The sequence below is a fragment of the Ursus americanus genome, chromosome X (genome assembly GCF_024610735.1).
Source record: "Ursus americanus isolate L20-20 chromosome X, mUrsAme1.1.p, whole genome shotgun sequence".
NCBI classification, from domain to species: Eukaryota; Metazoa; Chordata; class Mammalia; order Carnivora; family Ursidae; genus Ursus; species Ursus americanus.
The window spans coordinates 112,340,337-112,368,109 of NC_142164.1; the positions used below are offsets into that span (position 1 = coordinate 112,340,337).

Sequence of the window (27,773 nt, forward strand, 5' to 3'; positions counted from 1 at the left end):
GTACTACTCCCGTAACCGCTCTACCTGAAACTTACCCACTGCAGGCCTACTTTGTTCTGTTTCCCAGGGGCCCCCTGAGCTCTTTCCCCCTGGTATCTTAACCCTCTTCTCTCTTTCCTTCCTCTCCTGATGTGGTTTCTTCCCTAAGGCAGAGAGTCCACCAGGACCAAATGATTTATCAGCCTCATTCCATAGCTGACTTTGCCCCGAAGACACCACACTCCTACCATCCTCTTCCCATCCTGTCCATAGAGATCTCATTCTTACCATATCCATTTTCTGAACAGGGGAGGAAGAATCTCATCTAAAATAACCCCCTTCAATACATACACCTTTTCCGGCCCTTACCCTTGCTTTATGTTCTTCATATAACCAAGATGTACAACGACATTATTTACCTGTTCATTGTCCATGTTGTACTCAACAGAGTGTTACTTTTATGACAAAAACTGTCTTGTTCACCACCGTATAACTGGTAAATAGAATACCAGAATCCAATAAAAATATATATGATGCGTGGGACATATGTCATTTCAAATGTTCTAGCAGTCACATTAAGAAAGGAAAAAGAGAAAGGTGAAATTAATTTTGATCTCAGTTTATTTAACCTAAACAGTCTTTCCCTAACATTTTATCACTAGTAAAACGAGGTATTTTACATTCTTTGTCTCATACTAATTCTTCAAAATCCACTGTGTGATCTATCCTTCCAGCTCACCTCAGTCCAGACTCCACAAGCTCTCAACAGCCACATGCGTCTGGGGGCGTGCAATGGACGGTGCAGAACCAGAATAAGCCCAGACACAGTCGGCAGCCAGTACATACTTGTTAATCTTCTATACTGTTTAATTCTTCTGTAATATAGGAATATTCATGCCAAGGGTAGAGCCTAATTGACTTAGCCATTTGCTCTTATTAGGCACTTAAGTGTTTTCGTTTTCACTTTTAAAAATAATTCTGCAATGAACATCCGGTTTAACGTGTTTTTCTTTGGAACAAATTCCCAGAAGTGAAAATTTTAAGACAAAAGTACGCCCTTTTAGGGCTCTTGCCCCGGTTTGCCAAAGTACCCCAGAAAGGATATACCACTTAGACTTCGGTGGATTTTACTTGCTTATTAACGAATCCTCTGTGATGCTAACAGGGCTGATAATGCCTGTGATACAAATAATGTTAATAGGTACGAACTTTGGTCCGCTATATCGCACCAGGCACTGCACTGTGCACTAGGGATTATTCACATTTTATGGGCAAGAACCCAAGGCTCGCGAGGTTAATAAACTAAAAGCTATTTCCAAAGCCTGGGCGTGTCCTCCTGGGCCACATCCTCTAGCATTGCCACTTTAAAAGAGAGAGGAAAAGCTAACTAAAAACAAGACGAGGAAGATAAGAGAGCTGAGAGAAGGGCGAAAAGTCGACAGTCAAGGACTGGCCCAGGGACGAGGGTGGCGCAGAAACAACCCTCGTCTTCTCGGCACGCCACTCGCGTCAGCGGAGATACAGGTGCTCGACACAACGCGGCGACGCCGGAGCCTCGCCCAGACCTTCAGCCCACCAACCTCCTCCAGCCAATCCCCTACGCTCCGCCCCCGGAAGGCGGGGCCTCATCTCGCGACAGTCCCACACGTGGCGCAGAACGCGGAGCGGACGTGGCGTCAGCGGCGGCGTGCGCGGACTTCCGGCGCGCAGTCACGTGATCCGCGCCGGAAGTGCATTTCTGGTCTCCCGGGCAACAGCCCCTCCCTCCCGCGCCCCCTCTGCCTCCTCACGGGAAATAGGCCCCTGCTCGCCCACCGCCCGAGATCCGCGAGCTACGAGCCCACGAGGTGACTCCGGGGACGGCTGGGTTTCCTTTGGGGAGTGAGGGAGGAGCCTGGAGGCCCCGGCGCCTGGCTTCCTCAGATGCCGGGAGAGCTGAGGGCTTTTCTGTCACGTTGTCGTAATTAGCCTCATCCCGCGGGGCGCGTGGGATTTCTAAATCATTGCTGGTTATTTGTGACAGGGGACTGGTTCCAGAGACTCTCAGCTGCCGTGCTTCGGAATCACTGGAGGACTTTTAAGAATTCTGATGCCTGGGCCCCCCCCCATCCTAGACCAATTAAATTCGAATCTCTAGAAGTGGGGCCCAGGCATCGGTATTTTTATTAAACTCCCCCACGGGATTCTGAGGTGCTGAATAACAGTGTGTTAAGCCAAGTCTGGAAAGTGAATTCGGACTTTGGCTGTACAGCCCAGTATCTGAACAGAACGTAGCCCAGGGCACCCTCATCCTTGGAGGGATGTCTGGAATATTGGCCCGTCTACTCAAAACTTGGGGTTTTCTTTGTTTTTCCTCACACTCCTACCTCTGTGGGAGGTCAGAAATTTTGGTGGAAGTTATCTAGAGAACATTTGGCACCCGGGGTCTTTTATGCGCTTTACCTGTGGAGGTGGAGAGGGTCTTTGCCCACTTTTCTTCCTCAGTAATTAAGTGGAGTTGAACCAGGGACCGACAAAGTACTTTTTAGCTCTGAAATCCTGGGAGTTCCTTAGTACAAATCAAAAGGTTCTGAACAATATTATCGTTTTCAGGAATGAATTTTAAAGTTGTTTCATAGGCTAGGTTCTGTATTCAGCTGTTTTGCACCGTAAGTCAGAACATTATTAGAAAGTCTAAAGATTAATAACACTTCGGGGCTTATTTACTCTCAGGGTTTCCATGAATTGTGGGGTGGAGATAACATTTACAAATATAACTTATAAATACAGTTTATAACAGCCCCTTTGGGATAGCAGTGTCAAGAGATACCATATATTTTTAAAGATCATTGGTTAGTGACTTGGGGTAGGTATAACTGAAGACAGGTTCACAGTAAGGTATACAGATCTCCTCTGTGTTTATTGCTCTGCTGGGAAGGTATCTAAACTAAAGCTCCAGAGAGAAATTTTCATTCTAAAACTGTTTTACAAATGGTGAAGGATTATTTTGGTTTTTAGGACCAAGCATTTAAGGGTGGGGTGAGATGAAAAGGATGGGGGAAAATTGAACAATTCAGGCCAGAGTGGAGGCTGGAGAGATCACAAACTGGTGTAGAACTCTTGGACCTCTTCTCTCCAATAGGAAATCCAGCCATAGAACAGTTGGACAAGTGAAAAAAGAGCATAACTGTGGTTGATCAAAGATCGGATGAATTGAAAATAGTTTTGAAAACATACTAATGTATTTGTAGGTCTGCTTCCCGAAAAGATTTGGAGCTTTACGGTTACTTGAGTGACTAGCGACTCAGTTTATTTAGGGAAGGTAGAAAGAGGAGGAGGGACTATTTTCAGGAAACAACAATCTCACCAGCATCCAAAGGCAAGAAAATATAGCTATGGTTTTTATGCTGGAAGGAAAATAGGAAATTTAAAAGAAATTGATTGCAGAATCCATGCCTACAAGTAATCGATTAAATGAGTGGGACGTAGTGAGTGCCATATAAATTCAGAACACAACAGCAATTAAGTGGAATTACCATGTGTGTGTTTATAGAAGTAAACTTGAAATAAAGCTCCTGAAATCTGGTGGGCTTAACCACTTTAAACTAGTCATGGCTTTTGCTGATAGCCTCTGAACTTGTATAACCTGCCTGTACAACCCTTAGTCCTTTAGAGTCACGCTAGGTTTTATTTTGTGAGGGATACACTTGCTGTGAAGTGAACTTACCTGTTTCCTCGTTTGAGTTGTAGTACTGTTATGTCGTTTTTGTTATCCCGGTTTTCAGCTCTCCCATTGCCTGCTGTGTTCATGAGTCAGAGGGTCATTTTGTTTTTGAGTGGCCTCATATTTCACTTAAGAGTTTGACGTTAGCCACATGGGGATTTGGTGAACTTGCAAATAAATCCACTCACAAATCCATCACCCAGCTGACAAATTAAACAATGCCATTCTGTGGGTGGAAGGTTATTTGTATTTTTTTTAAAAAAAGAAGAAAGCTTAATTACATCCTTTCAGTCTTTCTCCTTCCCCATGCTAGGCCTGCCTTTGTGACATTACTTGCAACTGCAACATCCAGAAGAGAGTAAATTGGGGTTTGGAGTTAAAGGAATGAAAAGGAAATAAAACTTTTTTGGCTCCCTCGCCCATCAGTTTTAACGATGGTTGTTACAGACAGAGAGGTGCGGGCTCTCTAAACTGGGTAGTATGTGCTCTTGCGGGAGGCCTGTGTCTGGCCATAAGACAGAGCCTGGACTCCTGAGGGTGGGAGGACATTCAGTCTTGAGCCATCTTTGTTGTCCACATTACCCAGCACAGACCATGCTAAGCCACAGGAGGGAGCCCACGAGGGCATCAAGCCAGTTGAAACTGCCATCAGGCAGCTGGGGGTGGCAGGCAGGAAGCAATGCTGTCAGAAAACCCTCCTTTTATTATCTTAGTTGAGGAAGTTCCTACTGGTATGTGCATTATTGGAAGACATCTTCTCTGATAGGGTTATTACTAAACATACAGAAATTCCTTAGAACCACACATGACTCATTTCATGTAATTTCCATTTTTCGTTGTACCTTCATTTATTTTGAGCAATTTCCAGCAGACCCCCTTCTACCCTGAACATATCCTGAAGGCCTAAATTAGATGTTACAAATGATGTGTTTGGTTCAGAGAACCAAATCACTGGGAACCTTCTCAGAAAGGTTTGACTTTAGGGGCTTCAGCCAGCATAACTTATGACTGACCTCCAATGTGTTTCTATGCAAAAATCAAAGCAGGTGAGTTTTCATGTATTTGGTTTTCAGAATTCTACTAGAAAAGGAGGGTAGAGAGGAAAATCCAGTTGCAGAGTGTACATTATCATTTGAGGGGAATTTGTGTTTTTATTTTATTCATTGGTTGCAATGACACATCCTAGATCCTGTATTTATAGGAATAGTAAAAAGAGTATGTACGCTGTCGCTACCTTTCAACAAAGTCACATTACTTATTTGTGGAATTTTTTAATAACTTGATGGAAATAGTTGGATTTTTTCCATCGAAAACGACAAAGCTGTTGTCTGTTATTCCTCATGTATATTTATGCATTGAAAAATACATTTCCAGGATAAGCAGATTCGTTGAAGAATGAGTACATTTTTTAAGAAAGGCTATATGGGAAAATATATGGCTCAAGACCCGGGGCACTGTGTTGCCAGTGGGCCCCGGGCCTCAGCAGTGTTTCGTGAATGACCTCAGCGCTGTTTTTTTCCTTCCTTCTCTGGTGGTTGAGGACAGACAATGAATTCAGTCTCTGTGCTCGCCTGGGCTCAGCTGGGTAGTGACTATTATGCCATTGTGCTCGCTGGGGAGGGCTGCCGGTTTGGTGGTACTGTGGATCCCGGCCTGCCCTGACATTGCCATTCTCTTTTCTTTCAGCTCCACCATTCCATTAGGAGAAAAGCTGCTGTTCAGTCCATGAAGACGTGTGCCGCGGAAGAGTAGGAGACACTCCCAGAGGTGGCGAATGAAAGAGAAAATTAAAGACCATTGAAAGGCATCTAAATCTGTGACTATAAGTTTGCTTTTCTTTGAACTGGTGGCTGAAAGTGTTGCTTTAATGTCTAGAATTAGTTTCATGTTGGCTTTTCAGAAACCCAGGCATATTTTTTAGGTCCTTAAGTTCTCTGTGTAGAAAGAGTAGCCAGTTTTAAAAAGTTAACAGGACCCATTCTTAGAGGAGGTTCTCGCCTTCCCTTAGGAGCTGAGGCACTTAGCAGGAAGGGACATGTATTCTTTCTTCCAGGGAAGAGACTCTGGGAGCTCTCTCCTGCTTCCCGTCTTTGTTGGGTAGCTGTCCAGCCCATGGCAGCTAGTAGGTTCTCCCATCAGAAATCATGGCACTACGTGTGCATTCTAAGCCTAGTTGATTGCAGGAGTTTGGTTTTTTTTAAATTAAGTCTTTAAATATCTATGTAGATCTTTAAGAAATAGTCCAATTTCCTTATTTAGTCATGGAGACGATTCTTTTGTCCCAGATATTAGGAACTGGTCACCAAGATTGCTGGTGGTCATCATCACGGTTGTCTTGCTTCCCCTAGGCTTACTCCAGCCCTAATAATTTACGAGACGAGTGAGAATCACAGAGTTCCTCCATGCAGTGCCAGGTGGAGAGAGAGCAACAGTGAGAGCATGCTACGTGCCGAGAGCAGAGTCTGTGCAGCTGAACAATATGTTCACATGGAGCGGGCTGGCGAAGGATGGCCCACAGCTTGTTTTTGTTACTGCCCGGGTGCTAAGAATGGTGTTTACATTGTCGGAGGGTTGTTTTTAAATTTATTTATTTTTGAAGATTTTATTTATTTATTTGAGAGAGAGCGAAAGAGCACAAGCCGAGGGAGTGAAAGGCAGAGGAGAAGAAGAAGCAGACTCCCCGCCGAGCAGGGAGCCTAATGCGGGGCTGGATCCCAGGACCCCGGGATCATGACCTAAGCTGAAGGCAGATGCTTAACCGATTGAGCCAACCAGGCACCCTGGGTTGTTTTTAAATTAAAAAAAAAAAAAAAAAAAAAAGAATATGAAGAATGTATGACAGAGACTATATGTGGCCCACAAGCCCAAAATATTTACTATTTGACCCTTTACAGAAAAATGTTGCTGGCATGAAATACCAAGAGTAATGCTGGAAAGAGCAAGGCAATAATTGTAAAGCTGCGTGCAAGCTGCTACTCTTTTAGACATATTTTTCTAGACCTCCTTTCATTTGATTTCTGAGAGTTTACTTAATTTGTCATTCTCAGGAACTACTTTTAATTGAATATTTGTAGGATTTTAGGAATCTTAAAGTACTTAAAATGTAAAAGAATATGATACATAGGTTTGGGAATTTGGAGAGGGAGAATAATAAAGCCAGGGGTGAATGAGCATGTGTGACGCACAGCTCCAGGACTCTAGACTTGCCGGAGGATGGTGGCAGATTTGATCATAAGTGTCCCAGTGGCCAAAACAGGAAAGTACTATCAGAATAAAATCGATGTCAGAGATGCCTGTATGCCATCATCAAGATAAATTCAGCTTTCCTTAATGGCCTGGGTCTTGAAAGAGTCCAGTGCCTTAGCTGACTAGTTGGTCTACTTCGTAGGGCACTGGCACAGCAGGCTGAATCCGAGCCGCTTGTTCTCCAGACCCTGGAATCAGCTTTCTTCAGCCATCTCAGCCCACTGTCCTGGCTTCCTTCTTTCAGAAGGGCTCAGGGTGTGCCTTGCGTGATCTCTGAGACAGTGTAACATGGCAGCCCTTCTAGCAAATTATTTGTCAAATCAAGGGCATAAATAAGTAGCCTCTCCTCAGATTAGCTCTCCCTGCCCCCTTTTAATCACTGCCGTTGACATTTGAGCAGCCTGGTGAACGTGATGAATGACACTGGAGCCTCTTAAACAGTTACCTACTTGATCATGTGTGCCTACACTTCTAGGTCTGCAAAGTGGAACCTCTCATAAGCCATCTTGTACATTTTCGGAATACTGGTACTGTTACTTTTAAAGCCAGGCTGGATTTTCCCAGTTGTAAATAAAAACAGGCTTTCCCAAGGTCTGCAGTAGTGTTCAATTACAATAATGTTTATGGCATATTTGAGGCTAAATCCAGACTTCCCAGTTGGGGATAATTAATATTTACATTGATCTGGTTCTAAGTACGTTTTATGAGGCATCAAAGTCTGGATTCAAAACTCTTAATTTCCAGAAGACACACAGATGCCTCCTAGACTTTCCAAATTTAATTCCTACGCTACTTGTTAATCTTTAAAACAAATTTGATTAAGACACACGGAGTTCACTTTAATGGCATTATGTGCTGCAGGCTCTCAAAAACATGCAGATTTCAGTGATACAAATATGAAACCAGGCTGGAATGAATTAGCCACTTACGCGCTGCACCTTACAGTTTAGCATTTAAGTATGGGCTGATTTCTACTGTAATTTCATTTATGTTAGTGTTACTTCTCTGGGTGGTTAACCCCTTAATTGTATTGACTTTTATATTTCTTCAGTAGCTTGTAAACCACATAGGCAGTTAGCCAGGTTTTCAGGTAATTGCTCACGTTTTAAACCTTTAAATTATAGTTTTAAAGTAATGTGAACTTAATTTACATTTATATTATCACTGCATTGGTTAGCTTTTTTCCAGTTTACATTCCCTGCATGTGTGTGTATTCCTGAATTTAGAACAGGGAACAGGAAGTGTGGGCTGTGTTTAAGATAACTTTACAGAAGATCATGTCAACCCTTTTAGAAATGGCTTACTGGAAAGCCTATTATATTTAAAAAGAAAGTGAATGGTTCTCTTCAGGCTAAATCTTAAAAGATGTGGTCAATTTAACATCTCAATTTTCGACATTAACCATAGCAAAACATCTGATAGAGATTACAAAATAAGTCAAGTTTATTTCTTAAGGCTTAGAGATTTTTTAATTCTGCCCTCTAATTAAGTGAAGGAGGGAAAACAGGCCTCCTTCAGTATCTGATTTCCCAGAGTTTCAAAACCCAAGTAACTGTTTGCTCAGTATCACATCGTGCTAGTGGTTTCATCTCAGAGATGCTGCAATTCTCGTCATTTTACAACATTACTTTTGGTTGTTTTTTTTAATTCTAATTTTTATCATTTTTTTTTAAGTAATCTCTATACCAAATGTGGAGTTTGAACTCATGACCCTGAGATCCAGAGTTGCGTGCTCTGCCGACTGAGCCAGCCAGATGCCCCAGGATACTTTGTTTAGTTTGTTTTTTCTTAAGTATGTTCTGATGTACGCTGGCATTTTAGTAGCTCTGAACTCTGAACAGGAAGGAGAAAAAATAAAATTACTTTAAATAGTTCATAGAAGGTACAGTTGCAGATTAAACTACCTTTAGGTATCTTTGGCCATAACAACACATCACAAGCAGGTAGGTAGGGGCAAAAGGAGTAAATCCCGGCCAAGCAAGGCTGTCGAGCAAAGGTGTTCTACGCAGGCACTTGCTGGAGAGGCTCCACGGAACAGTTTCTCCTGCAAAGATGCAGAGTGTTTAGGCAGGGAGAGTGTGGTGTCACACGCTGGCTGAGAGATGCTTACTGTAACCAAAACAAGGCTCATCTGGGGGCTTAAAGCCCAGGGTACAACCCAGACTGGAGAGAGATCTTATTTGGAGAGACTTCTCCAAGTCCCAGAGCTGAGGCAAGATCCAACAGTGGTTTCCAGTGAGTTGGCAAGGTGTGTTCTGTTCATGCCGTGGGGACAGCTAGGGTTAATTTCAATAGGCGTTGGCATGAGTTAAGGATTAGTAAATTAAGTAATAGTTGTATATTTTCAGTTCATGTTCTATATTAATAGTTTTTATACAGGTACTAGTTACTAACTGTATGGTTCTTTCCGGTCTCTACTTCCAAAAGGTAAACAAATATTTGAAAAATGCAGTGTCCTTTGAGCCACTTAATCATACCTAAGGGGATCCCTCCCCCGGCGCCAGGGCCCTCTAGCGTATGTTGCGTGGAGATCAGGCCTGGTACCTGCAAGAGGCAACCTCTGAGGACCTGCTTTGTAAACCGTGAAGTAGCCACAAATATCACCCACGTGTACTGACCAGATGTTTGCACTGTGGTTGTTCTTTCCTAGTTTCAGTGCCCATCTGGACTTCCACAACCAGAGATGGCAGCACAGGTAAGATTTTCTTCTTAAGTCATGAGAAAAGGGTAAATTTTAGCCTTTAGAGTCTTAGTATCTCATTCCATGATGGAAAAGACCAAAGAAGCAAATACATCCAAAAGCTAAAAGTAAAAGCACCTTTGCGTAGGTTGCTAGACAGCTTTTGTCCAGACACTGAGGAGTGGGCCAGACCAGCAGATGTAACAGCAGGTATCAAGGGAGGATCCAGAGAACATTAGTCCATGTGGTTCTTGGAACTAGTCGCTTAGTTACAGTGGGTAGAGAGGGCCAAGATGGTTGACGTCTGTATCTCTCCCAACATCTTATCTAAAAATGATCATAATTAGCCTCTGTCCCACTTTATCCTGGCCATAACCTTAAACTAAGTCCTGTGCATACCTCATGCACATGTACTTGGTGTCCATTGTGGGCATGGACCCGTCCTGTGTCCTCTTCGGCCCAGTAGTAGCGTCCTGATGTAAAGTAGGTATTTAGTAGATACTCGCTCGATACATGTTGTGTAGTCAATTAAATATTTGAGGGTTCTCTTTCAGAACTATGTGGTGTCCAGCCTCCACCTCCCTTTATTCTGTAGGTGGCATCCTGGAAAGCTACTGAGCCGTGGTCTTTTCATCCCGTATATGCAAGATACTGGCGACATTATCATCAGGCGATGGCCTGGATGCGAAGCCACCATAGTGCCTACAGGAAGGCCGTGGAATCGTATTTCAGTTGCCCGTGGTCCTTCCCTCCTGCAGCTCTTCCCCAAAGCTCTTACACTAACAAGGCCAAATCTCCTCGGCCCTCTCGTGACCATCTCCTGGCTTCCACGGACTCGCACTGCGGGTCTTCACATTCCAGAAGGTCTGGGCAGCATCCACCAGCCCGCCCAGGAGAACGGCGCCCGAGAGAACGCCGAGCTCGGCCCACCGAGGAGGAGGCGGAGTCCGAGTCAGACGGGGGCGTGGAGTGCGACCTGAGCAACATGGAGATCACCGAGGAGCTGCGCCAGTACTTCGCCCAGACCGAGAGGCACAGGGAAGAGCGACGTGAGTGTGCGCCTGCCCCCCCCCCCCGCCGTGCTGCCTTGCCTTGCCTTTTGCATTATCTTCTTCCCTCGAGTTATTTTTTAACTTCCTGCCATTCTACATCCAGTCCCACCTCAGCTCTATCAGTTTCCAGAGGCATTTTAATACAGAACTTTTTTTAGCTCTAGAACAAAGCTTGTCCCAGTGGTACCCCTGCCATCTACTGAGTATCAGAGGCAGATGGGGGCGTATGTACACGTGGGTGTGCTCGTGTTCCCTAATCTACACCCCAGCCCCTCGAGGGTATTCCACCCATTTCACAGATGAGGCAGGCGACCCTTCAGAAGGTTGACTGACATACTCCATAGTACAGGCTAGTAATGAGCTGTTGGGATTCAAATCAAGGTCTGTCTGACTCCCAATTCCTGTTCCACTTCCTCTAGCACAAACTTAGGGATTAGGTTTTGTCCCTGAGACTGCTAGGTTTTTAAAATACTGCTGTCACCTCACTGGTACACAGTTCTGAGACTTCCCTGGTGCTAGTGAGCTACCAGGTCTTAATTTTTAAGCGGTGTTCAGAGTAGAGGTCAGTGTGAACCCAAACAGTCGCAAAATGTCTAGGACTCAAACCTTTCTGGTTTAATCACATGTCGAAGCAGTCCGCTCTTAGCGTTAGAGAAGCGCAATAATGCTCTTCTCTCTTCCGTGGCAAAGCAGGAATTTCCTTTTTTTAATTTCTTACCATGTTGCCACAAAGAACTGCAACTGCTTGTTGTGCTCTCCTTACTATGAAAATTTACCAGACTGTTTACATTTGAAGTGTCTCAGTTACACAAACGCTCTTGTTATAACCAATATCTAGTCTCAATATTGTTTTTATTGAATTCTAATTATATGATATTTTACCTAGAATTTTTTAATAAATAGGAACAAACAAGATAAACAGAAACATGGAAGTCTGGGGATGGGCAAGTTGTGGTTCCATCTTTGACTGATCTGTTTTCCTGATGATGGGCTTATCGATCCCCACGGGGTGTCAGGAACTGAGCGGTGGGCTTTGTATAAAGTATCATGCCCTTCAGTGTCTTAAAAGTATACAATGATGAAGGAGAGGAGGTGTTCAAGCATGTCCACGTTTGGTTGGAATGCCATTTTTTATAGCTTTTAAAAAATATGATGGATGTGGGGTTTCTTTCTGTTGTCCTTAGCAGAGGGTAGAATAACTTGTTTTTCCCACCAGAGATTGATACTTTTATGATAGCAGTTCTGATTAGGGATGGAAGCAGACCCCAGTCACCCAAAAGACCATTTTGAATTATCTGCTAATTTAAAATAAACAATATATAGTTGTTCAATAAAAAATGGATGTGAAGATAATGAAAATGAAGTAACGAAATGTGTCTTTCCAACGTCAGCAGTTCAGTTACAGATATGGCTAAGAACCATCCCTGTTCCTCCTCTTGCCTTGCTCAGGTAGAATTCTAGGTAAGTTTAAAAAAAAAAAAAAATAGAAATTACCTGCTAAGTCGTGCCTGGCACTGAATACAGTTTTGAGTGAATAAATGATTTCAGGATTAATTATGAGCCTCAAATTGGGAGGTTTTCAAATATCCCATAAAGTGCTAAACTTGTTATGCTTATGTGGGACATTTTACAAATGAGTTAGGCTTTGAATGCTTTATAAACTTGATGACCTTCGTATTTTGTTTTATATTATTCCCAAATCTGCTGAGTTGACTTCAAGGCTCCAAACTGCACTGTTATCATCGCTGTTGTGGTTGAATTTTGTTCCCTAAAAAAAAGATATGTTGGGAGTCCTAACCTCCCCCTCCCCCAGCCTCAGGATGTGACCTTGTATGGACACAGAGTCTTTACAGAGGTAATCAAGTTAAAATGAGGTCCTTGGGGGGTCCCTGATCCAGTATGACTAGTGTCCTTATAAAAGGAAACACTTGCACACACAGATAGCCATGCACCCAAGGAGAAGGCCATGTGAAGGCTGGAGTTCTGCCACTGGAAGCTAGGAGAGAGGCCTGGACCAGATCTTCTCTAGTGTCTTCAGAGGGGGCACAGCCCTGCCCACACCTTGATCTCAGACTTCTGGCCTCCAGACCTGTGAGACGAGAAATTTCTGTTAACGCTAAGCCACCCAGTTTGTGGTGCTTTGTTACAGCAGCCCTAGGAAACTAATGCAATCCCCTGTGAGAATTTTCTTTGTTCCCAAAATGCAGTCTGCGAGTGCGACCTGAGGTGAACTGCACAGGTCTTGCCATCCCTTTGAAGATACTGATACATACTTGTTTTACCACGGTCCAGACAGCAAACCAATAAAAAAGGGAATTTTGTGAAAACCCATACAGCCTTCATCTTTAAGCTCATTCTTCAGTATATACGTTATTTTTCGTAACATTACACCGAGCGAGCTGTGGCGGATCCCCTCACATTACAGAGCCCCGCCCGCCTCCACCACTTCTCAGCCAGAGGTTCTGAGTTTGTGGGTCACCTACCCTGATCAGTCTGTGCCGCAGTCACCTCACCTGTGCAAGGGGGTCCTAATTAACGGAGTGGTAATTATGACGATTCCGTGAGATAATAAAAGATAAGTTAGAGAACCATGCTTGGTACGAAGTCAGTGCCCAAGAAATGTTAGTTGTTTTGGTTAGTTGCTAATAACTCATCCATTAGTGTGGATTACTAACCATATCCTGATTTTACTCGGATGCTGTCTGTGTTAATTAGTGCTTGATTGAGATTGTGCATATTTTTAATAAAGATACTCTGTGGCTTCAAAAAAAAGCCATTTCCGCTCTGCACTTTTCAAATTCTTAAATTGACTTAGAATATTTAAAAGGCAAAAGAATTAAAGTTTTGGTGTCGATCTAATTTAGTGATTAACACAGTTTCATCCAAGTAGTTATTAACACAACTTTTAGTCCATTTCAAGGACATTCTTGCCTGATGGAACAACATAGTAAAATACAGAGAAAAATGAACCCACTTCCCTATTACTAATAACAACACTACATTGAGCTTCTGCTTCTTCGTGCTTTGTAAATGTGTAGTTGTAGCGTAATTGAAAACTGCTTGTCATAGGGTCTCCACGATGCTTTTGTGTCCTGCGGTCTGCCCTGAAAATATTATCGGGTCTTTGGGAGATGTGGAGATTGTCTGGCAAGGGCGAGAACCTGCTGTGGTGTCAGAGTCTAATCTGACTGCTAAAGATTTAGAAGCTGCCGGGGCCTGACCCTATACCACCAAAAACAATGGGCATTATTTTTTGCACCAGCACTTTTGGTGGCATATAGGATGAATACAGCTCCAGACTGTTCCTTCGAGCAGTACTGAAGGATGGAACTCAGATGTAAGCAGTGTGAATGCCCATGGTGCTTTCCAACCCATTACCTTCACTAGAAATGTTCATGGAAGTTTCGCTACATACACAGCTGGGATATATTGTAGTAGTGATTAGGGACCTGAGTAACGTGACTTCTTGGTTAAAGTTGTTTTGTTTTGCTCTTTGAACCACTGGAAGCTACTTATTCAATAAGGCAAATTCAACTTTGGATATGGATCATCTAGAGAACACAGAATTTTATGGAATATCACTAGCAGGGAAAACATAGCTAAACTTGATTTTAGTTTCAGTATTATTCACTTCCACGGGAATATATATGTTACATAAGTCATCATCATCTGAGTCTTCTTTAATATTTTCTTAGAATAAAATCCTTCATACTGGACAGCATGTTCTTGTTTGTGATTATTGCTCTTCCAGATAATCTCTAACATATTTTAATGATAAAAAAATTAAGTAGGATAAATAAAGAACTCCTCCTGTGTGGTGGGAACAGACATGTTTTGATTATGTTATATGTCATTTCCTAATGAGATATTTCCGTTATTCAAAACTTCGCTGGTAACATTACTTATGGGAAAGTAGACAGTTGTGAGTTTTAAAGGTCAGCTGTGTTTTCAGTTATTTCTTAGGAAAAAATGTTTATTGTTAGATTAAGGAAAGTATCATGTTTTAGTCCCAAATAACCATCAGTTGAGACTGCAAGATGATAGTCCTAATACTTAGAAGGGAGATGAGTGAAAGTTATCATTCCCAGCGGAGAAGAAGGCCTTCTGAAATGAACGCCACCACTGTCTCAGGCTTGAGCCAATCAGATATTATCCCCTGTGTTTTGGGGGTAACCGTTGGGTCAAAACAGAGACATATTCACAAAGAGCTTAAACCCAGTTGGGAAGAGGAGACAAAATAAATTAAAACTGATACCTAGAAGACCCATCTATGGCCTGGTCCATGGATACTTTGGCAGCGATGGGTGGAGCCAGTGAACTCAGCCATCAGAGAAGTTTCACAGGGTAGTGGTGGAAAATGGAGTGTGCTCTAGGCTTTGAGGGATGGGGTCAATTGGGATCAAGAGAGAAAGAAAGGGAGTAAGTCCACTCCCCACTTAGCACTCAGAGTGCTCTTCTTACCACAGGGCCTAGATGTGCTTTTAGACATTTGATGGGAGACATCTGCTCCATCGTGTTTTGTCCACCGAAGCTGGAAGATTTAGACCAGTTTTCATTACCAAACCTTCAGTCAGTCAGCTGGAACCCAATCCGGTTTGCCCCAGTCCACCCTCTGTGGGAAGCCTGGAGGATATAATGAAACGTACAGCCCAGTACTGAGTGAGCCGCTGTGGTTTAGCCGATGGGATTAAAGCGTGGCGTCCAGTTCTGCGGTGTGTGTTTGTCTCGTCTAGTTCAGATGCTTGAAGAACGTCAAGCCAGTCAGTGGGAAGATGCATATAGAAGTCCATAGAAAAGTGGAAGGGCGGGATGGAAATGCACTTGTATTCTAAAAGTGAAAGTGGTAATTATCCACTGACTTCATTTGTCAGCGAGAGAGGGCTGTGAGGTGAGGCTGAAGGCCCAGCAGAAATGGCTCCAGGTCTGCTGGCAAGCACCTGTGTTCCGGGTGTGTTGCTGACAAGCCAGAAATGAGTCACTCGTGATATAAATCAAGCCTGTGCTTTTGCTCAGTTGTGCTGAAATCATTAATTCTGGCAACATAGCAGAGAATACAATCAGAAAGACATGCTAATCCTAGAAAAATGAGAAAAAATAACGTTCTTCAGCTCTCATTTGTCTTAGTGCTTTGTCTTCCAAAATGTTCTGCCTTTGGGCTAATTATCTGTGGAATACTGAGTGAATGTTTTCCTGCTATTCAGGTCTTCTAAAATCCAAGTCACTCATGATTTTGTTTTCCTTTGTAGACTGTAAGTCCACATTGGTAGTAGCATCATGTAAATTTATAGATTGAGGGGGAAGGTATCAAGGTTATATATTCTGAACCCAGATGGGATCCAGTAGCGTTTCTCCTTAATAGGATGTTGCTGTTCTCTTGTTTTAACCCTATATGCATATTAACCTTTATATTACTTTCCTAGGGCTGCTGTAGCAAATGACCATACATTGGTGGCTCAAAACAACAGAATTTATTCTCACAGTTGTGGAAGCCAGAAGTCTGAAATCAAGGTGTTAGCAGGACCTACTCCCTCCAAAAGTTCTGGGACTTTGCTTCTTCCAGCCTCTGGTGGCTCCTGGTGTTCACTGGCTTGTGTGGACATAGTTCCAATCCTGCCTCATTGTTTACACGGTCCCCCCCCCCCCCGTGTCTCTGTATGTCCTTTTCTGTCTCTCATAAGGACACGCTCATTGGGTTTGGGGTCTACACTAATCCAGTATGATCCCATCTTGGTCCTTAATTATATCTACAAAGACACTATTTCTAAAAAAGGTCTATTCTGAGGTTCCATATAGATGTGAATTTGCGGGGGACACTATTCAACCCACTCCAGCCCTGTATTAAATCTGGAATCTAAAAATATATTCTGATTTGTATTAAAACAAGTTCTCATGACTGAATAGCCTATAAGAAAAAAAGCACTGGGTAACATTGAGTCCCACAGCTGTTTTCAGTAAAAAACGATCCGCTTCTCCATGCATGGCACCTGTTCTGTGTGAAGTGCGATGTTCTACTTCTCTGCTTCTGTCACGTGATTCTCCATCTGGTTGAGCCCGAGCCTTGTTTTGACAGGAAGAAAAACTAGTGATTGAGAATCCTTTCCTTCATTGGGAGGAAAGAAGCAATAAATAGAAAATGGAGTAAGTGATGCCTTCAAATGAATATATTCTGTTCTAAGATTTGCTTGGTCCCCTAAGTCAGTATAAGCTAAAGTACTTTCAGATGCTAGCTGTAGCTTCCAGGGTCCAGCCAGTCTAGGCCATTTGGTTTTAAGCTGACTGGTTCTCAAATTTGTAGTCTAGCCTTAGGACTTTTTTTTAATTGTTTAAGTAGAGGCACAGTGACTCAGATGTAAAGGAACAAGATCAGACCTGATCTCATTGGTGCCCCCGTCTCCCCCAGCCTCTGTGCTGTGGAGGCTCTGAGGAACCCACGGGAGGGGAGCTCTGCCCAGCACCTTTTGAGATTTGAGCATCTGTTTCTCTATCCCTGAGTTGTCATCATTTTTCTTTAACAACATCTGGAAGAAACAGCTGTTCACAAAAAATGTATGGCCTCTGTCCAGGCTTTCTCTCAGCAGTCATTTCCTGAGCACCTGCTTAGTGTCAGGCATCGTGTCCTCCTGGGGCTGGGGACGGTGGGGGATGGTGAAGGCAACGGTGCCCCTTCCCCATGCATGACTTCCACAGGCGGGTTTTAGCATTAGCTGGTCAGTGCAGGGGACAGGCTTCCTGCCCCCTTAGGTCCATGTTTTAGGGTAACTACTCACCATACTGGAAACCAGGAAATCTCCAAGCCTCTTTCGAGGCAGGGAGAGGACAAGGGTTAAATCTTAAATTTTCATAAGGAAACCTGAACAGGAAGGAGATACAAGAAGAGAATTGAGAGCAGAGGGCTATGCCTTTTATTCTGTTATTCTTACACAGAATGAGCTTCATTAACTGAAACCCTGTGATGGTAAGCCATGAGCATGTGCCAAGTGTGAACTTGGAAAGCTGCACTGGCTACGTTGACTGGCGGCTGCACTTGGCTCGTATTAACAGTGTTTCATCGACAGATGTCAACCGTAAGAGAAAACATCTCGATGTAGAATTGTTACACTGATTTACTTACTACCTGTAAGATAGTTTTGGTCAGAAGAGTAGCAGAACCATGGTAAATTATCAGGAAAAGAAAAAGAAAGATGCAAAAGTAAGAAGGTTAAATTCACATATCCTGGCGGCAGAGAGCAACACTTGCTAAGATAGCGCGGATCCGGTGTTTATTAAAACTTGTAAACGCAAAGACTCAGATTTAGACAGGAAGTTGAACATCTGCTGTGTCACTAGATCTGTCGGCGAGGCTGATTATAGTCTTGGGACAAATGTGAAAGTAAAAGGACTGTGGTCTGGGAACCTCTGTCTTCTAGATGCACGGGCTCTACCCCCCGCCCTGCAGTGCCCCCCACGGGACTGTTTCCTCCAGGCCTACGATGAAATGAGCCCAAGGCTCCCATAGGTGGCACAGGGAACTGCTATCCCTGGCTAATGTGGAAATGCCACACTTTTAGAAGCGTAGTCTTTGAAGGGTGGGGATATACAATCTAAACACCCGGGAGAACTGAATAACTTACATCGTCATGTTTCAGACTTGGCCAAAAGACCAAAACTGAGAAACAAATGCTTAGTGACCTCCCGTTCATCTGCACATTACACCAGTATTTTGGTTCGGTTCTGCATTTCACAGTGAATCAGTTACATCTCTCTTCTGTGGATAAGGGAACAGTTACACTGCTTGACGTCATTTGGCCTATGTGTAGGTGACGTCCTGGTGTAAGAGATAAGCTGCGGGTGGGCTAACTCAGAAATGGCCGTCCACATTCGTCGTGTTCCCAAGCGTCCACAACTCCTTCCCCCCAACTCCAAGGGGATGCATTCGAAGAACGGACTTAGGAGTGGGACTGCCTAGCCACAGACATATCTTGCTGCTCACTTCTGGGTTCCCTTCTACACTAAGCTTTCTGCTTTTCTTTTTTTTTTATTTTAACAAGGAAAGGGTGACTTAGGTCATTGTTTTATCCCCTGTGACCATCTGCACTCTTTATTCAGTAGCGTTTCTCTCTGTAGCAGTAGCTACAGCATTCTGCTGTCCATCTCTCTTCCCGACAGAGTCGCTTACAAAAATCTGTCAGTTGGCTAAATTTTACCTTATGTAGTGTTCTTTTATTGATACGTTTATGTTATTTCTGTATACATAAGAATAGAAGTTCTGATATTAGGACTTGTTTTAGTAAAAAATATACGGGGGAGAATATACTGAATTTCTTGCTTTGCAAGAATCCATTTAAATTAGTAGGGTTAAAATCAGGTAACTCTATCCCTTGAAATTTAGCCTACGCTAAGCTGTGAAGTGGAAAGACAAATCCCATGGTGAGGAAGTCAGCGCACCGTTGCAGATCTGTTAATACAGCAGGAAGCTCAGAAGTCAGGTCTTCCTTCCATTGCAGAATTGCCCTGGCTCAGCCCTGTTTCCTTGGGCAAGGGTTGAATTATTTGACTCCATTTCCTGGTGTGCTCTGTGCTTTGGCCGTGTGGAAGGATCGGGGATCATCACTGCAATTCTATAAATACCAGCACTTGCTCTTTTCCAGATTACCTAAAATCGGTACCTCTAACATGGGGCTTTTTTCCCCCAGCACTTCATTTGTGGGCAGAAGTACTACTTCTTGCAACCCTGGACTTTGCAGGAAGCATTTCGTTTTCCTGCTGGCCTGGTACAGTGTGTGAAACCGGGCGAGCTCCGCCAGCTCTTCCCAGCTGGGCGGCTTGTGGGCAGGCCGCATAGTGAAAGAGAGAGAGCTGTATTTGGAGCTCAGTACAGAGGTTTGATGGTGCTGGGCGACATGATTCCTGGCTGCTTTTTGTTCTAGCAGGGTATGCCTCCCAGATAAGTGAACGGTGCCTTTCCTAGGCACGCAGGTAATGGTGTGCGGGCGATGCCTTAGAACCTAGTAAACGTCTCGGCGGGCGCAGCCGGGCCCAACCTGGCGGTGCAGCAGGCAGCCGCATTCTCAGGCTCACCACCCACCCCACCCCCATGTCGGTTCGTTCTTAGGGCGGCAGCAGCAGCTGGACGCCCAGCGCCTGGATGACTACGTGAACGCCGACCACGACCTGTACTACAGCACCCGGCGCTCGGTGGACCCCCCGTCCGAGAGGCCTGGCGAGCGGCGCCAGGCCGAGATGAAGCGCTTGTATGGGGACAGCGCCGCAAAGATCCAGGCCATGGAGGCCGCCGTGCAGCTGAGCTTCGACAAGCACTGTGACAGGAAGCAGCCCAAGTACTGGCCGGTCATTCCGCTCAAGTTCTGAGCCCGGGCGCAGGGCACCCAGCCTTCACCCCCTTCCTTTTAGATTCACTGAATCACTCCTTCTGTGCATTTTCTCAGGGAAATTTCTCTTATACTGAGAAATAAGCATGTCACCAAAGTCCCAGGGGGTCCATCTCAGGGCTGGATATAATATGTTGGCCACTTGAAGTCAGCAAGACGTACTGTTGCCAACATGAAAGATTTTCTTTTGACCTAAAATGATAATTTCATATATATTAGGCTTGGTTTTGATGTCACTAATACTGTTCAGTTCATTAAAGTCCTCATTTAGAGACACTGCCTGGTTTTTTGCCTTTTTCTATTTTCTTCTGTCCTGTCTTTAACCCAACTGAACTTCAACGCACATGCCTAAAATGAGTCAGATGTCCTCTCCTGCTCGAACTCCTTTAGCCCCCACTGAAAATGACCCAGTGGGACAAACACCACTTCTCTCCGATGTAGAGGTCAGCGCACATGTCCTGTAAAGGAGCAGAGAGTGAATATTTTCGGCTTTGCAGGCCACACAGTCTTTGTTGGGGCTGCTCTGTTCTGTCCTTGCAGCGTGAAAGCAACTAGAGATGGTAAGTAAACAAATGGGTATGGGTGTGTTCCGACAAAACTTTATTTATAAAAACAGGCGTGGGGCCAGATGTGGCCTGTGGGCAGTAGTTCAGGAACCCACTGCTCTAATGGAATGAGAATAACCGTCTTGACATTTTTCTTGTTATCTCGTTATCTCTACAGAGCTTGAATGTCACGCAGAATTGAGAGCAAAGAACAGTAATTCCCATACCTGCTCACCTCTGCAGTATCCTCTGTTGTAGAAAAGGTATAATTGAGCTCTTACTATGTATAGCGAACGTTGCTTTGAGAAGAGAATACATTTCTGAGGATCAAAATCTAAAAATTGATGAAACAGTCCATTTATAAAAGCCAGCTGCTTTTTAAATAAGTTATTACAGTGTGTTGCCAGGGTGAGCCCATGTTGACCTGAGAAGATTAGCACATCCATCAAAGGTTGGTGAAAAGATTTCGTATTGACATGTTTCTCCCAAAGAACACTTAGCTCCACATTTCAGCCCCTGCCCTGAGACAAATGCATTACTTTCATCAGCCCCAGGTGCTTATTTTTCCAAGCTCTCATTGTATTCCTGGAGTTGTGATTTGTGCTTGGGTATTGCCGACAAAAATCAGAATTAACTTCCCCTGAGGTGACACATGACTAAAATTTCAAATCCTTAGTAGCTCTCATTGTTTTCTGTGAAACTCCTACACTGAAATAGAAAATAAGTGTGGTTTAGGCACAAATACAAACCAAAGCCTGTAATTGCAGCAGCTTCTTAGCTATTTGAGAGTGAAATGTTCTCTTGACAAAGGACTCTCATACCTTCCCCCCCCGGAGAAACCAGCATGCGGGGCGCAGGCCTGCTGGCTTTGTTAGCGCAGGTGCGGGCGAGCTACTTTGCATTACTCACACGTGGGCATTCATGATGCCCCCTGCATGGGGTCCTTGTGAAGACCACATTTGAGTTAGTGGCTGTGAAACAGTGCTGGCCACATGGTAAAGACTCAGGAGATGTTAACATGTAGTCCCTGCCTTTAAAAATTGCCAGAGTGCCAGTGGAAGTCCTGGGTATGAAACTTCTCCCAAATACAGAGGAATGTTTCCCTGTCAGCTCTTCAAATGGATGCTTTGGCTTTTTGACACCTGGGAGGGACCCATGATTTGTTTGTGGATTTATTCAGCAAATTTTTGAGTCCTTTCTGTTCCAGTTAGCTAAGCCCTAGTCTCTTCCCTCGGGGAATGTGTCTTCTAGGGGGAGAGGCAGACAGGTGTGCAGTGCTGGGAATCGCAGCCGGTGCGCCGCTGGGGGCAGGGGCAGGAGCTGCAGGAGCGTGGAAGCGAGAAAGGGAAGGGCAAGCCTTCTCCGCCTCAGCACTGCTGCCATTTGGGGCTGGATCACTCTTTGCTCTAAAAAAATATATATATGGATGCATGTGTATGTACGAAAATCAAGACGCTTGCGTGGACAAGATTGACACCAGTTTCAGAATAGCGGTTAGTTCTGAGCAGGGAGAGTACTGGAGTGCCATTCGAAAGGGGTTTTTCTGTCTCTCTGGCATTTCATCTCTTTCAAACCGAAAAGCTATGGTAGGAACCCCACTTTGATGGAGGCCCTCAAATTCATCAAACTCTATTCTGTTATAAAATAGTTTATCTTTCACTGCATTCATAGGGTTAACTGTAACCTGAAATGTTAAACTCTTCTGTAGGGCTTACTGTGGGCGCACACTTTTCTCATTGCTTTATGAATACTAATTCTTTAGCAATCAACCTGTGCGACAAACCTGCAAAGGAGCTATTGCAGCTATACAACCTGTCTTCCAAAACCCTGAGGTCGGGTGTGTTGCAGAATGCAGACATTGTTGTACTTTTGAAAAGTACAACAGCATATTCTAGAACTTGTCCCAATGGGCTAGGACAAGTCCAGCAGCCTGTCATCAAAGACAGTTGTGCAGTAAAATGGAAGGATATTTTAAGTGGGATAAGTAAAAACTATAAATATCCTCAATTCCATTCAGGTCAGGTTTTGTCATCAAATCCTTACCGTCAAGTCAGGTTTGGCTGCCAAACAAATTTTTTAAAACACAAACACGCACCTTCCAGTTTCCAGAGCTTTGGGGATTTCAGAAAAGTGCTGAAGGAATATGATCCATGTTTTGCAGATGAGGAAACAGTACAGAGAAATTACCCAACTTAACCAAGTGCGCTTTCAGTGGTGGAAGTGGGTGTGAAACCCAGATATTCTGACTCCTAAACTCCCCACTTTGGGCTGCTTCACCCCGCTGAAGTCAGCTTCTACAACCATATTCACAATATGTGTAAAGCACAATATATCCAAAGCATAGCAAAGAATCTGGAGCCGATTACAGCCCCCGGCAAGATGCCACCGTATTCCGTGCTGGAGCGTGGGGTTTAGGTACTAGTCCCACCTCTGCTTGAGAATGTGCGACCCTGGGTGGTGCACTTGCGCTCTTTGTCTGAATTGTAGAACTGAGGCTAGAGCAGCTAGAAGAAAAGGGGACGGACACACTTGAGATACTGAGGATCTAGATGTTGTGTGGCTCGGTGATTTGGACAGCTGAGTAAAAGGCTAGGGTGGCTCAGGTTTCTGTCTTGGATGGTGGTTCTAGTCATTGATGTAAAAAAAAAAAAAAAAAAAAACAATGAGGGGCCGCCTGGGTGGCTCAGTTGGTTAAGCGTCAGCCTTCAGCTCGGGTCATGATCCCAGGGGCTGGGATCGAGCCCCACGTGGGGCTCCCTGCTCAGCGGGAGCCTGCTTCTCCCTCTCCCTCTGATGCTTCCCCTGCTTGTGCTCGTGCTCTCTCTCTCTCACACACAAAATCTTAAATAAAAAAATTAAAAAAAAAAAAACGAGAAACAGGTTTGGGACTAATTCCATATGGGACAGGGTTTGAAGAGCCCACGACATCCAGGGACATCCTGCCAGTCGCTGGATATTGGGCTTTGAAATTCAGTGGAGAGGGTCTGCATCAAAAATACAGACTTTTGAGTCCTCAGCCTTAGGAATATGGAAAAGCGGACCATATATAGGCCATATATATAGGCCAGTGACAGTGGGGCCCTGAAGAACAATGACTTGAAAATGTAAGAGTCTGTGAAGGGAACTGAGAAGAAATGGCAGAGATAAAGAGGACAGCCGGGAGCTAGAGGTGTCTCAAAAGGGAAAGTTATAAGTGGGACAGCCAGACAATATGGCTTTTACTGTGATGCATTGGGAACTTGACTTCACCACCAATGAAGTATTTTTTGCAAAGATACAGGTAGATCGGTAAATAAAGAGAGATCTCAAGTATATTGCAAATATATACATGTGCACATACAGATTCTAAGTACCAATTTACAGGAAGTTCAAGGAGTAGACTAACATGTTAAAAGACACTGAAGAGACAATCATCCAAATCCAGAATGTAGGAAATTTGATAGCACAAAAAACCTAGTTTCTTCAATAACTGGGTTTTTTAAAAGTATATGTTGTAGAAGGGGTAGTGGCAAGAGGGGGAGACTGTTACAAGATGTAATGTGTGCACTTTATAGGGATCCTAATTTGAACAAATTAATTATTAAAATTTGGGGGGAAATTTGAATATGCACTGTTAGAGGATATTAAAGAATTATTAATTTTGTTAGGTATAATAGTTATTTGGTGGTTTTATGGTTTGTTTTGTTCATTTGTTTAAAGTTCTTATCTATTGAAGACACTGTACTCTTTACAGCTGAATTCATAGAATGGAATTCTGGGATTTCCTTTTTTTTTTAAGATTTTATTTATTTAATTGAAAGAGAGAGAGTGAGTGAGAGAGCATGAGCAGGTGGAGGGAGAGAAGCAGACTCCCCTGCTGAGCAGGGAACCCCATGCAGGACTCAATGCCAGGACCCTGGGATCATGACCTGAGCTGAAGGCAGTCACTTAACTGACTGAGCCACTCAGGCCCCCCCCCTTTTTTTTTTAAGTTTTCTTTGTTTAGTAGTCTCTACACCCACCGTGGGGCTCCAACTCATGACTTCAAGATCAAGAGTCAGACACTCCTCCAACTAAGCCAGCCAGGTACCCCTGCCTAGGATTTCCTTTAAAGTATTCTACTGGTGGGGCGCCTGAGTGGCTCAGTCGGTTAAGTATCTAACTCTTGATTTCAGCTCAGGTCATGTTCTCACAGTTGTGAGATTAGGTCATGTTCTCATGGTCGTGAGATCGACCCCAGTGTCAGGCTCAAGATTCTCTCCTTCTCGCCTTACCCCCTGTCTAATAAAAATTAAAGTATTCCAGTGCAGAACATTGTGAGGTGACCAGTGAAGCAAGATGAGCAAAATGTTGAGCACTGTTGAAGCTGGGAGATGGACCCATGGAGATTCATTAGGTTCTTTTCTCTATCTAGCTTTGAAAATGCCATAATAAGTTTTTAGAAAATGAAATGCAATTTGAGAGAAAGAGATGAATACTATTGTCACAGAAAGGTCTGGTATGGTAAGAACAGAAAATTAGACTTTGGCCTGACAATCCAGAAACCATTGTAATCTAAAGGACCTTAAAGCAATTTCAGTGCACAGGTGGGGAAGAAAACCAAATTTTACATCAAAATAATATCCTGGGGTGGGGGTGGGGAAGGACTGCAGTGTGTCAAAGGGATACAGGGGCCAGTCTGAAAGAGCTCCCAGTGGGCAAACTGGAACAATTTGAGCAACAAAATTATAACATAGTGCTGGATTATAACCCAAAGTAGAAAAGAAATACACAAATGATTGAATAATAAATGAGAAGAGACAAGTCTTCCTTACAGAAGACTTTCAGGTATCTGTAGATACTGCCCCTTTGAGGAGGCAGACCTTACTCTCCCTCCTCTACTGAGTCAGGGCTGCACTGGTGACTGGCTTCCAAAGAACGGAGGAAAGAAAGGGGAAAATGACAACTTTCAGTGGACAAACCTGACAGACACCATATTCTCCTAGCGCTCGAGGTTAACATCACCAATAATAAGTTCTGCAGCTACCTTGTGCTACCTGATGTGATTTGATGTGACAGGAAGGGCGCTTCACCTCTACAGTAGCTCTCAAAACCCTTAAGCCCAGTGTCATCGTGAGAAACACATGAGATAAACCCGAATTGAGGGACATTCTACAAAATGCCTGACTAGCTCTCCTCAGAACCCTCAGAGTTATGGAAAACAGGCAAGGACAGAAATTGTTACAGAGGAGACTAAGGAGACATGGCGACTAACTGCTGTGTGGGATCCCGGATTGGATCTTGGCACAGAAAAAGGATATTAATGGGAAAACTGGTGAAATCCCTATAAGGGCTTTAGTTTTATTTAATAGGAAGTGCCAGTGTTAATTTCTTCGTTTTGACAAATGTACCCTAGTTGTGTAAAATGTTGATATGGGAAACTGGGCGAAGAAGTATAGGAACTCTGTATGATCTTTACAACCTCTCTATAAATCTAAAATAATTCCCCAAAAAAGCTTTAAAATAAAAATAGAAATGTAATACTGATATTTGGTCATTGTATTTATACCAGTTACTCTTGTACCACCTTTCAGAGGGGAAGATATATTTTTATTTTGCTAAAGGAAGAACTTACAAAGCCTTTTTTCTTCTTCGGAGCGCTGTGGAATCTGACATCTTGAACACTAGAATGACAAGACCGAAGGGAAAGTGAAGTAAGGATCCAACCTTTGTTAGGTATCCAACATGCATAGTGCTGGACAATTGACACAAATTACCTGCCTTGTTTCTTCTAACAACCCGACGAAGTATCCCCAGTTTTCCGATGAGCAAATAGATTCAAAGTAAGAAGAAAGAGCATGCCTAATGCCTGGAGGTGGGGTAGAAATGGGGAGTGCCTGCAAATGGGTGCGGGGCTTCTTTTCGAGGTGATGAAAATCTAGTTCTGGAACTGGATAGATAGAGGTGGCGGCACAACACCGTGAATCTACTAAGTGCCATGGAACTGGTTCACTTTAGAATGGCTGTTCTTGTGTTACATGTATTCTAGCTCCATGAAAGAAAATGTAGTAACAAAGCAAGAAGAAATGGTAGTCTAGGGATGGGAGAAAACCCAAAGAGCTATGTGCAGAAATCGTGTGGTGTGCAGTATTTCTCAATTTTTATTTTTTTTAAGTACTGGAGCCCAATGTAGGTCTTGAACTCACAACCCTGAGATCAAGACCTGAGCTGACATCAAGAGTTGTATGCTTAACCGACTGAGCCACCCCAGTGCCCCTCAGTTTTCATGTTTTGACCGAAGAACAGTTCCACAGAATGGGCATTGGTGTACGACAGAACACGAATACTCCATAGGACAGTTTGAGAAACACTATTTCATTGAACGAGGCTGCATTTTAACAAAGAGAACAATGTAGGAGTCTTATTTGGCTACAAGTGCCGTGGAAGCCACCCACGGGGCTTCAGGAAACTGAAAGAAGATCAGAGATCAGTTTGAAGAGAAGCTTTCTCTGGGTCCCGTCTGTTCCTGGAATGGAGAGTTTTGGCTTAGAGCGCCCAGCGAGACGCAGGAAAGATGGCTGTGTGTGGGAAACAATGGAGGTCCATCTGCCGAACTCCCAAGATTCTCAGACCTGGCTGCGCGTTGGAATCACTTGGATCCACTCCAGCCAATTACATCAGAATTGCTGGCACTGGGAGCTTGGGCACTGATATTTTTCTGCAAGCTCTCCAGATGGACCTGATGCGCAGCCTGGGTTGAGCCCAATGGGCTAGATCAGCTTTCTCAAATACGGTATAGGGACCTACTGATGTACAATTTGAAGTATGGTGGTGTTCATGAGTTCTCAAACTTGAGCGCTTGTAAGAATCACTTGGGGAGCTCTCTATAACATGGATTCCTGGGCCCTACTGTCCAGCTGCAAATCAGTAGTCGCGTGAGGCCCATAAACTTGCATTCCTGTCATGCTCCCAGGTGATGTTGATGCTGCTGGTCCCTGGACTCCATATTGAGTAGCACTGATAGAAGCAATGTGATACAACAATAAAGGAATAGTGGAGAACACAAGTGGATGAAAGTGTTTGAATGGGAGACGACCGGGCAGTGTTAGGGCAGCCCGGTCAGGATTCGCGAATATCCCACAGCTCTCCCTCCTCCACAGCACGTGCTGGGGAGAGGGTCGTGAAGGCCTGGGCTAGAGTAATGGGTTCACGAAAGGGAGGGATGAGCCAGAAGTGTGGGAA

At 44.0% G+C, this 27,773-nt stretch overlaps 1 protein-coding gene across 3 annotated transcripts; it reads left to right on the forward strand.

Moving 5' to 3' along the window:
- Positions 1–1,678: 1,678 nt before the first annotated feature.
- On the forward strand, positions 1,679–20,300 carry GEMIN8 (gem nuclear organelle associated protein 8). Of its 3 annotated transcripts, none has more exons than XM_045775541.2 (5): positions 1,679–1,826; positions 5,369–5,498; positions 9,579–9,623; positions 10,204–10,657; positions 19,752–20,300. In XM_045775541.2, exons 3-5 carry the CDS (start codon positions 9,612–9,614, stop codon positions 20,006–20,008), a joined length of 723 nt encoding a protein of 240 aa, XP_045631497.2. In that variant the 5' UTR covers positions 1,679–1,826; positions 5,369–5,498; positions 9,579–9,611; the 3' UTR covers positions 20,009–20,300. The 3 variants fall into 3 exon arrangements, with proteins under 3 accessions (XP_045631497.2, XP_045631505.2, XP_045631514.2); XM_045775549.2 differs by having other exon boundaries at positions 5,369–5,486; XM_045775558.2 differs by having other exon boundaries at positions 5,369–5,449.
- The last annotated feature ends 7,473 nt before the right edge of the window (positions 20,301–27,773 follow it).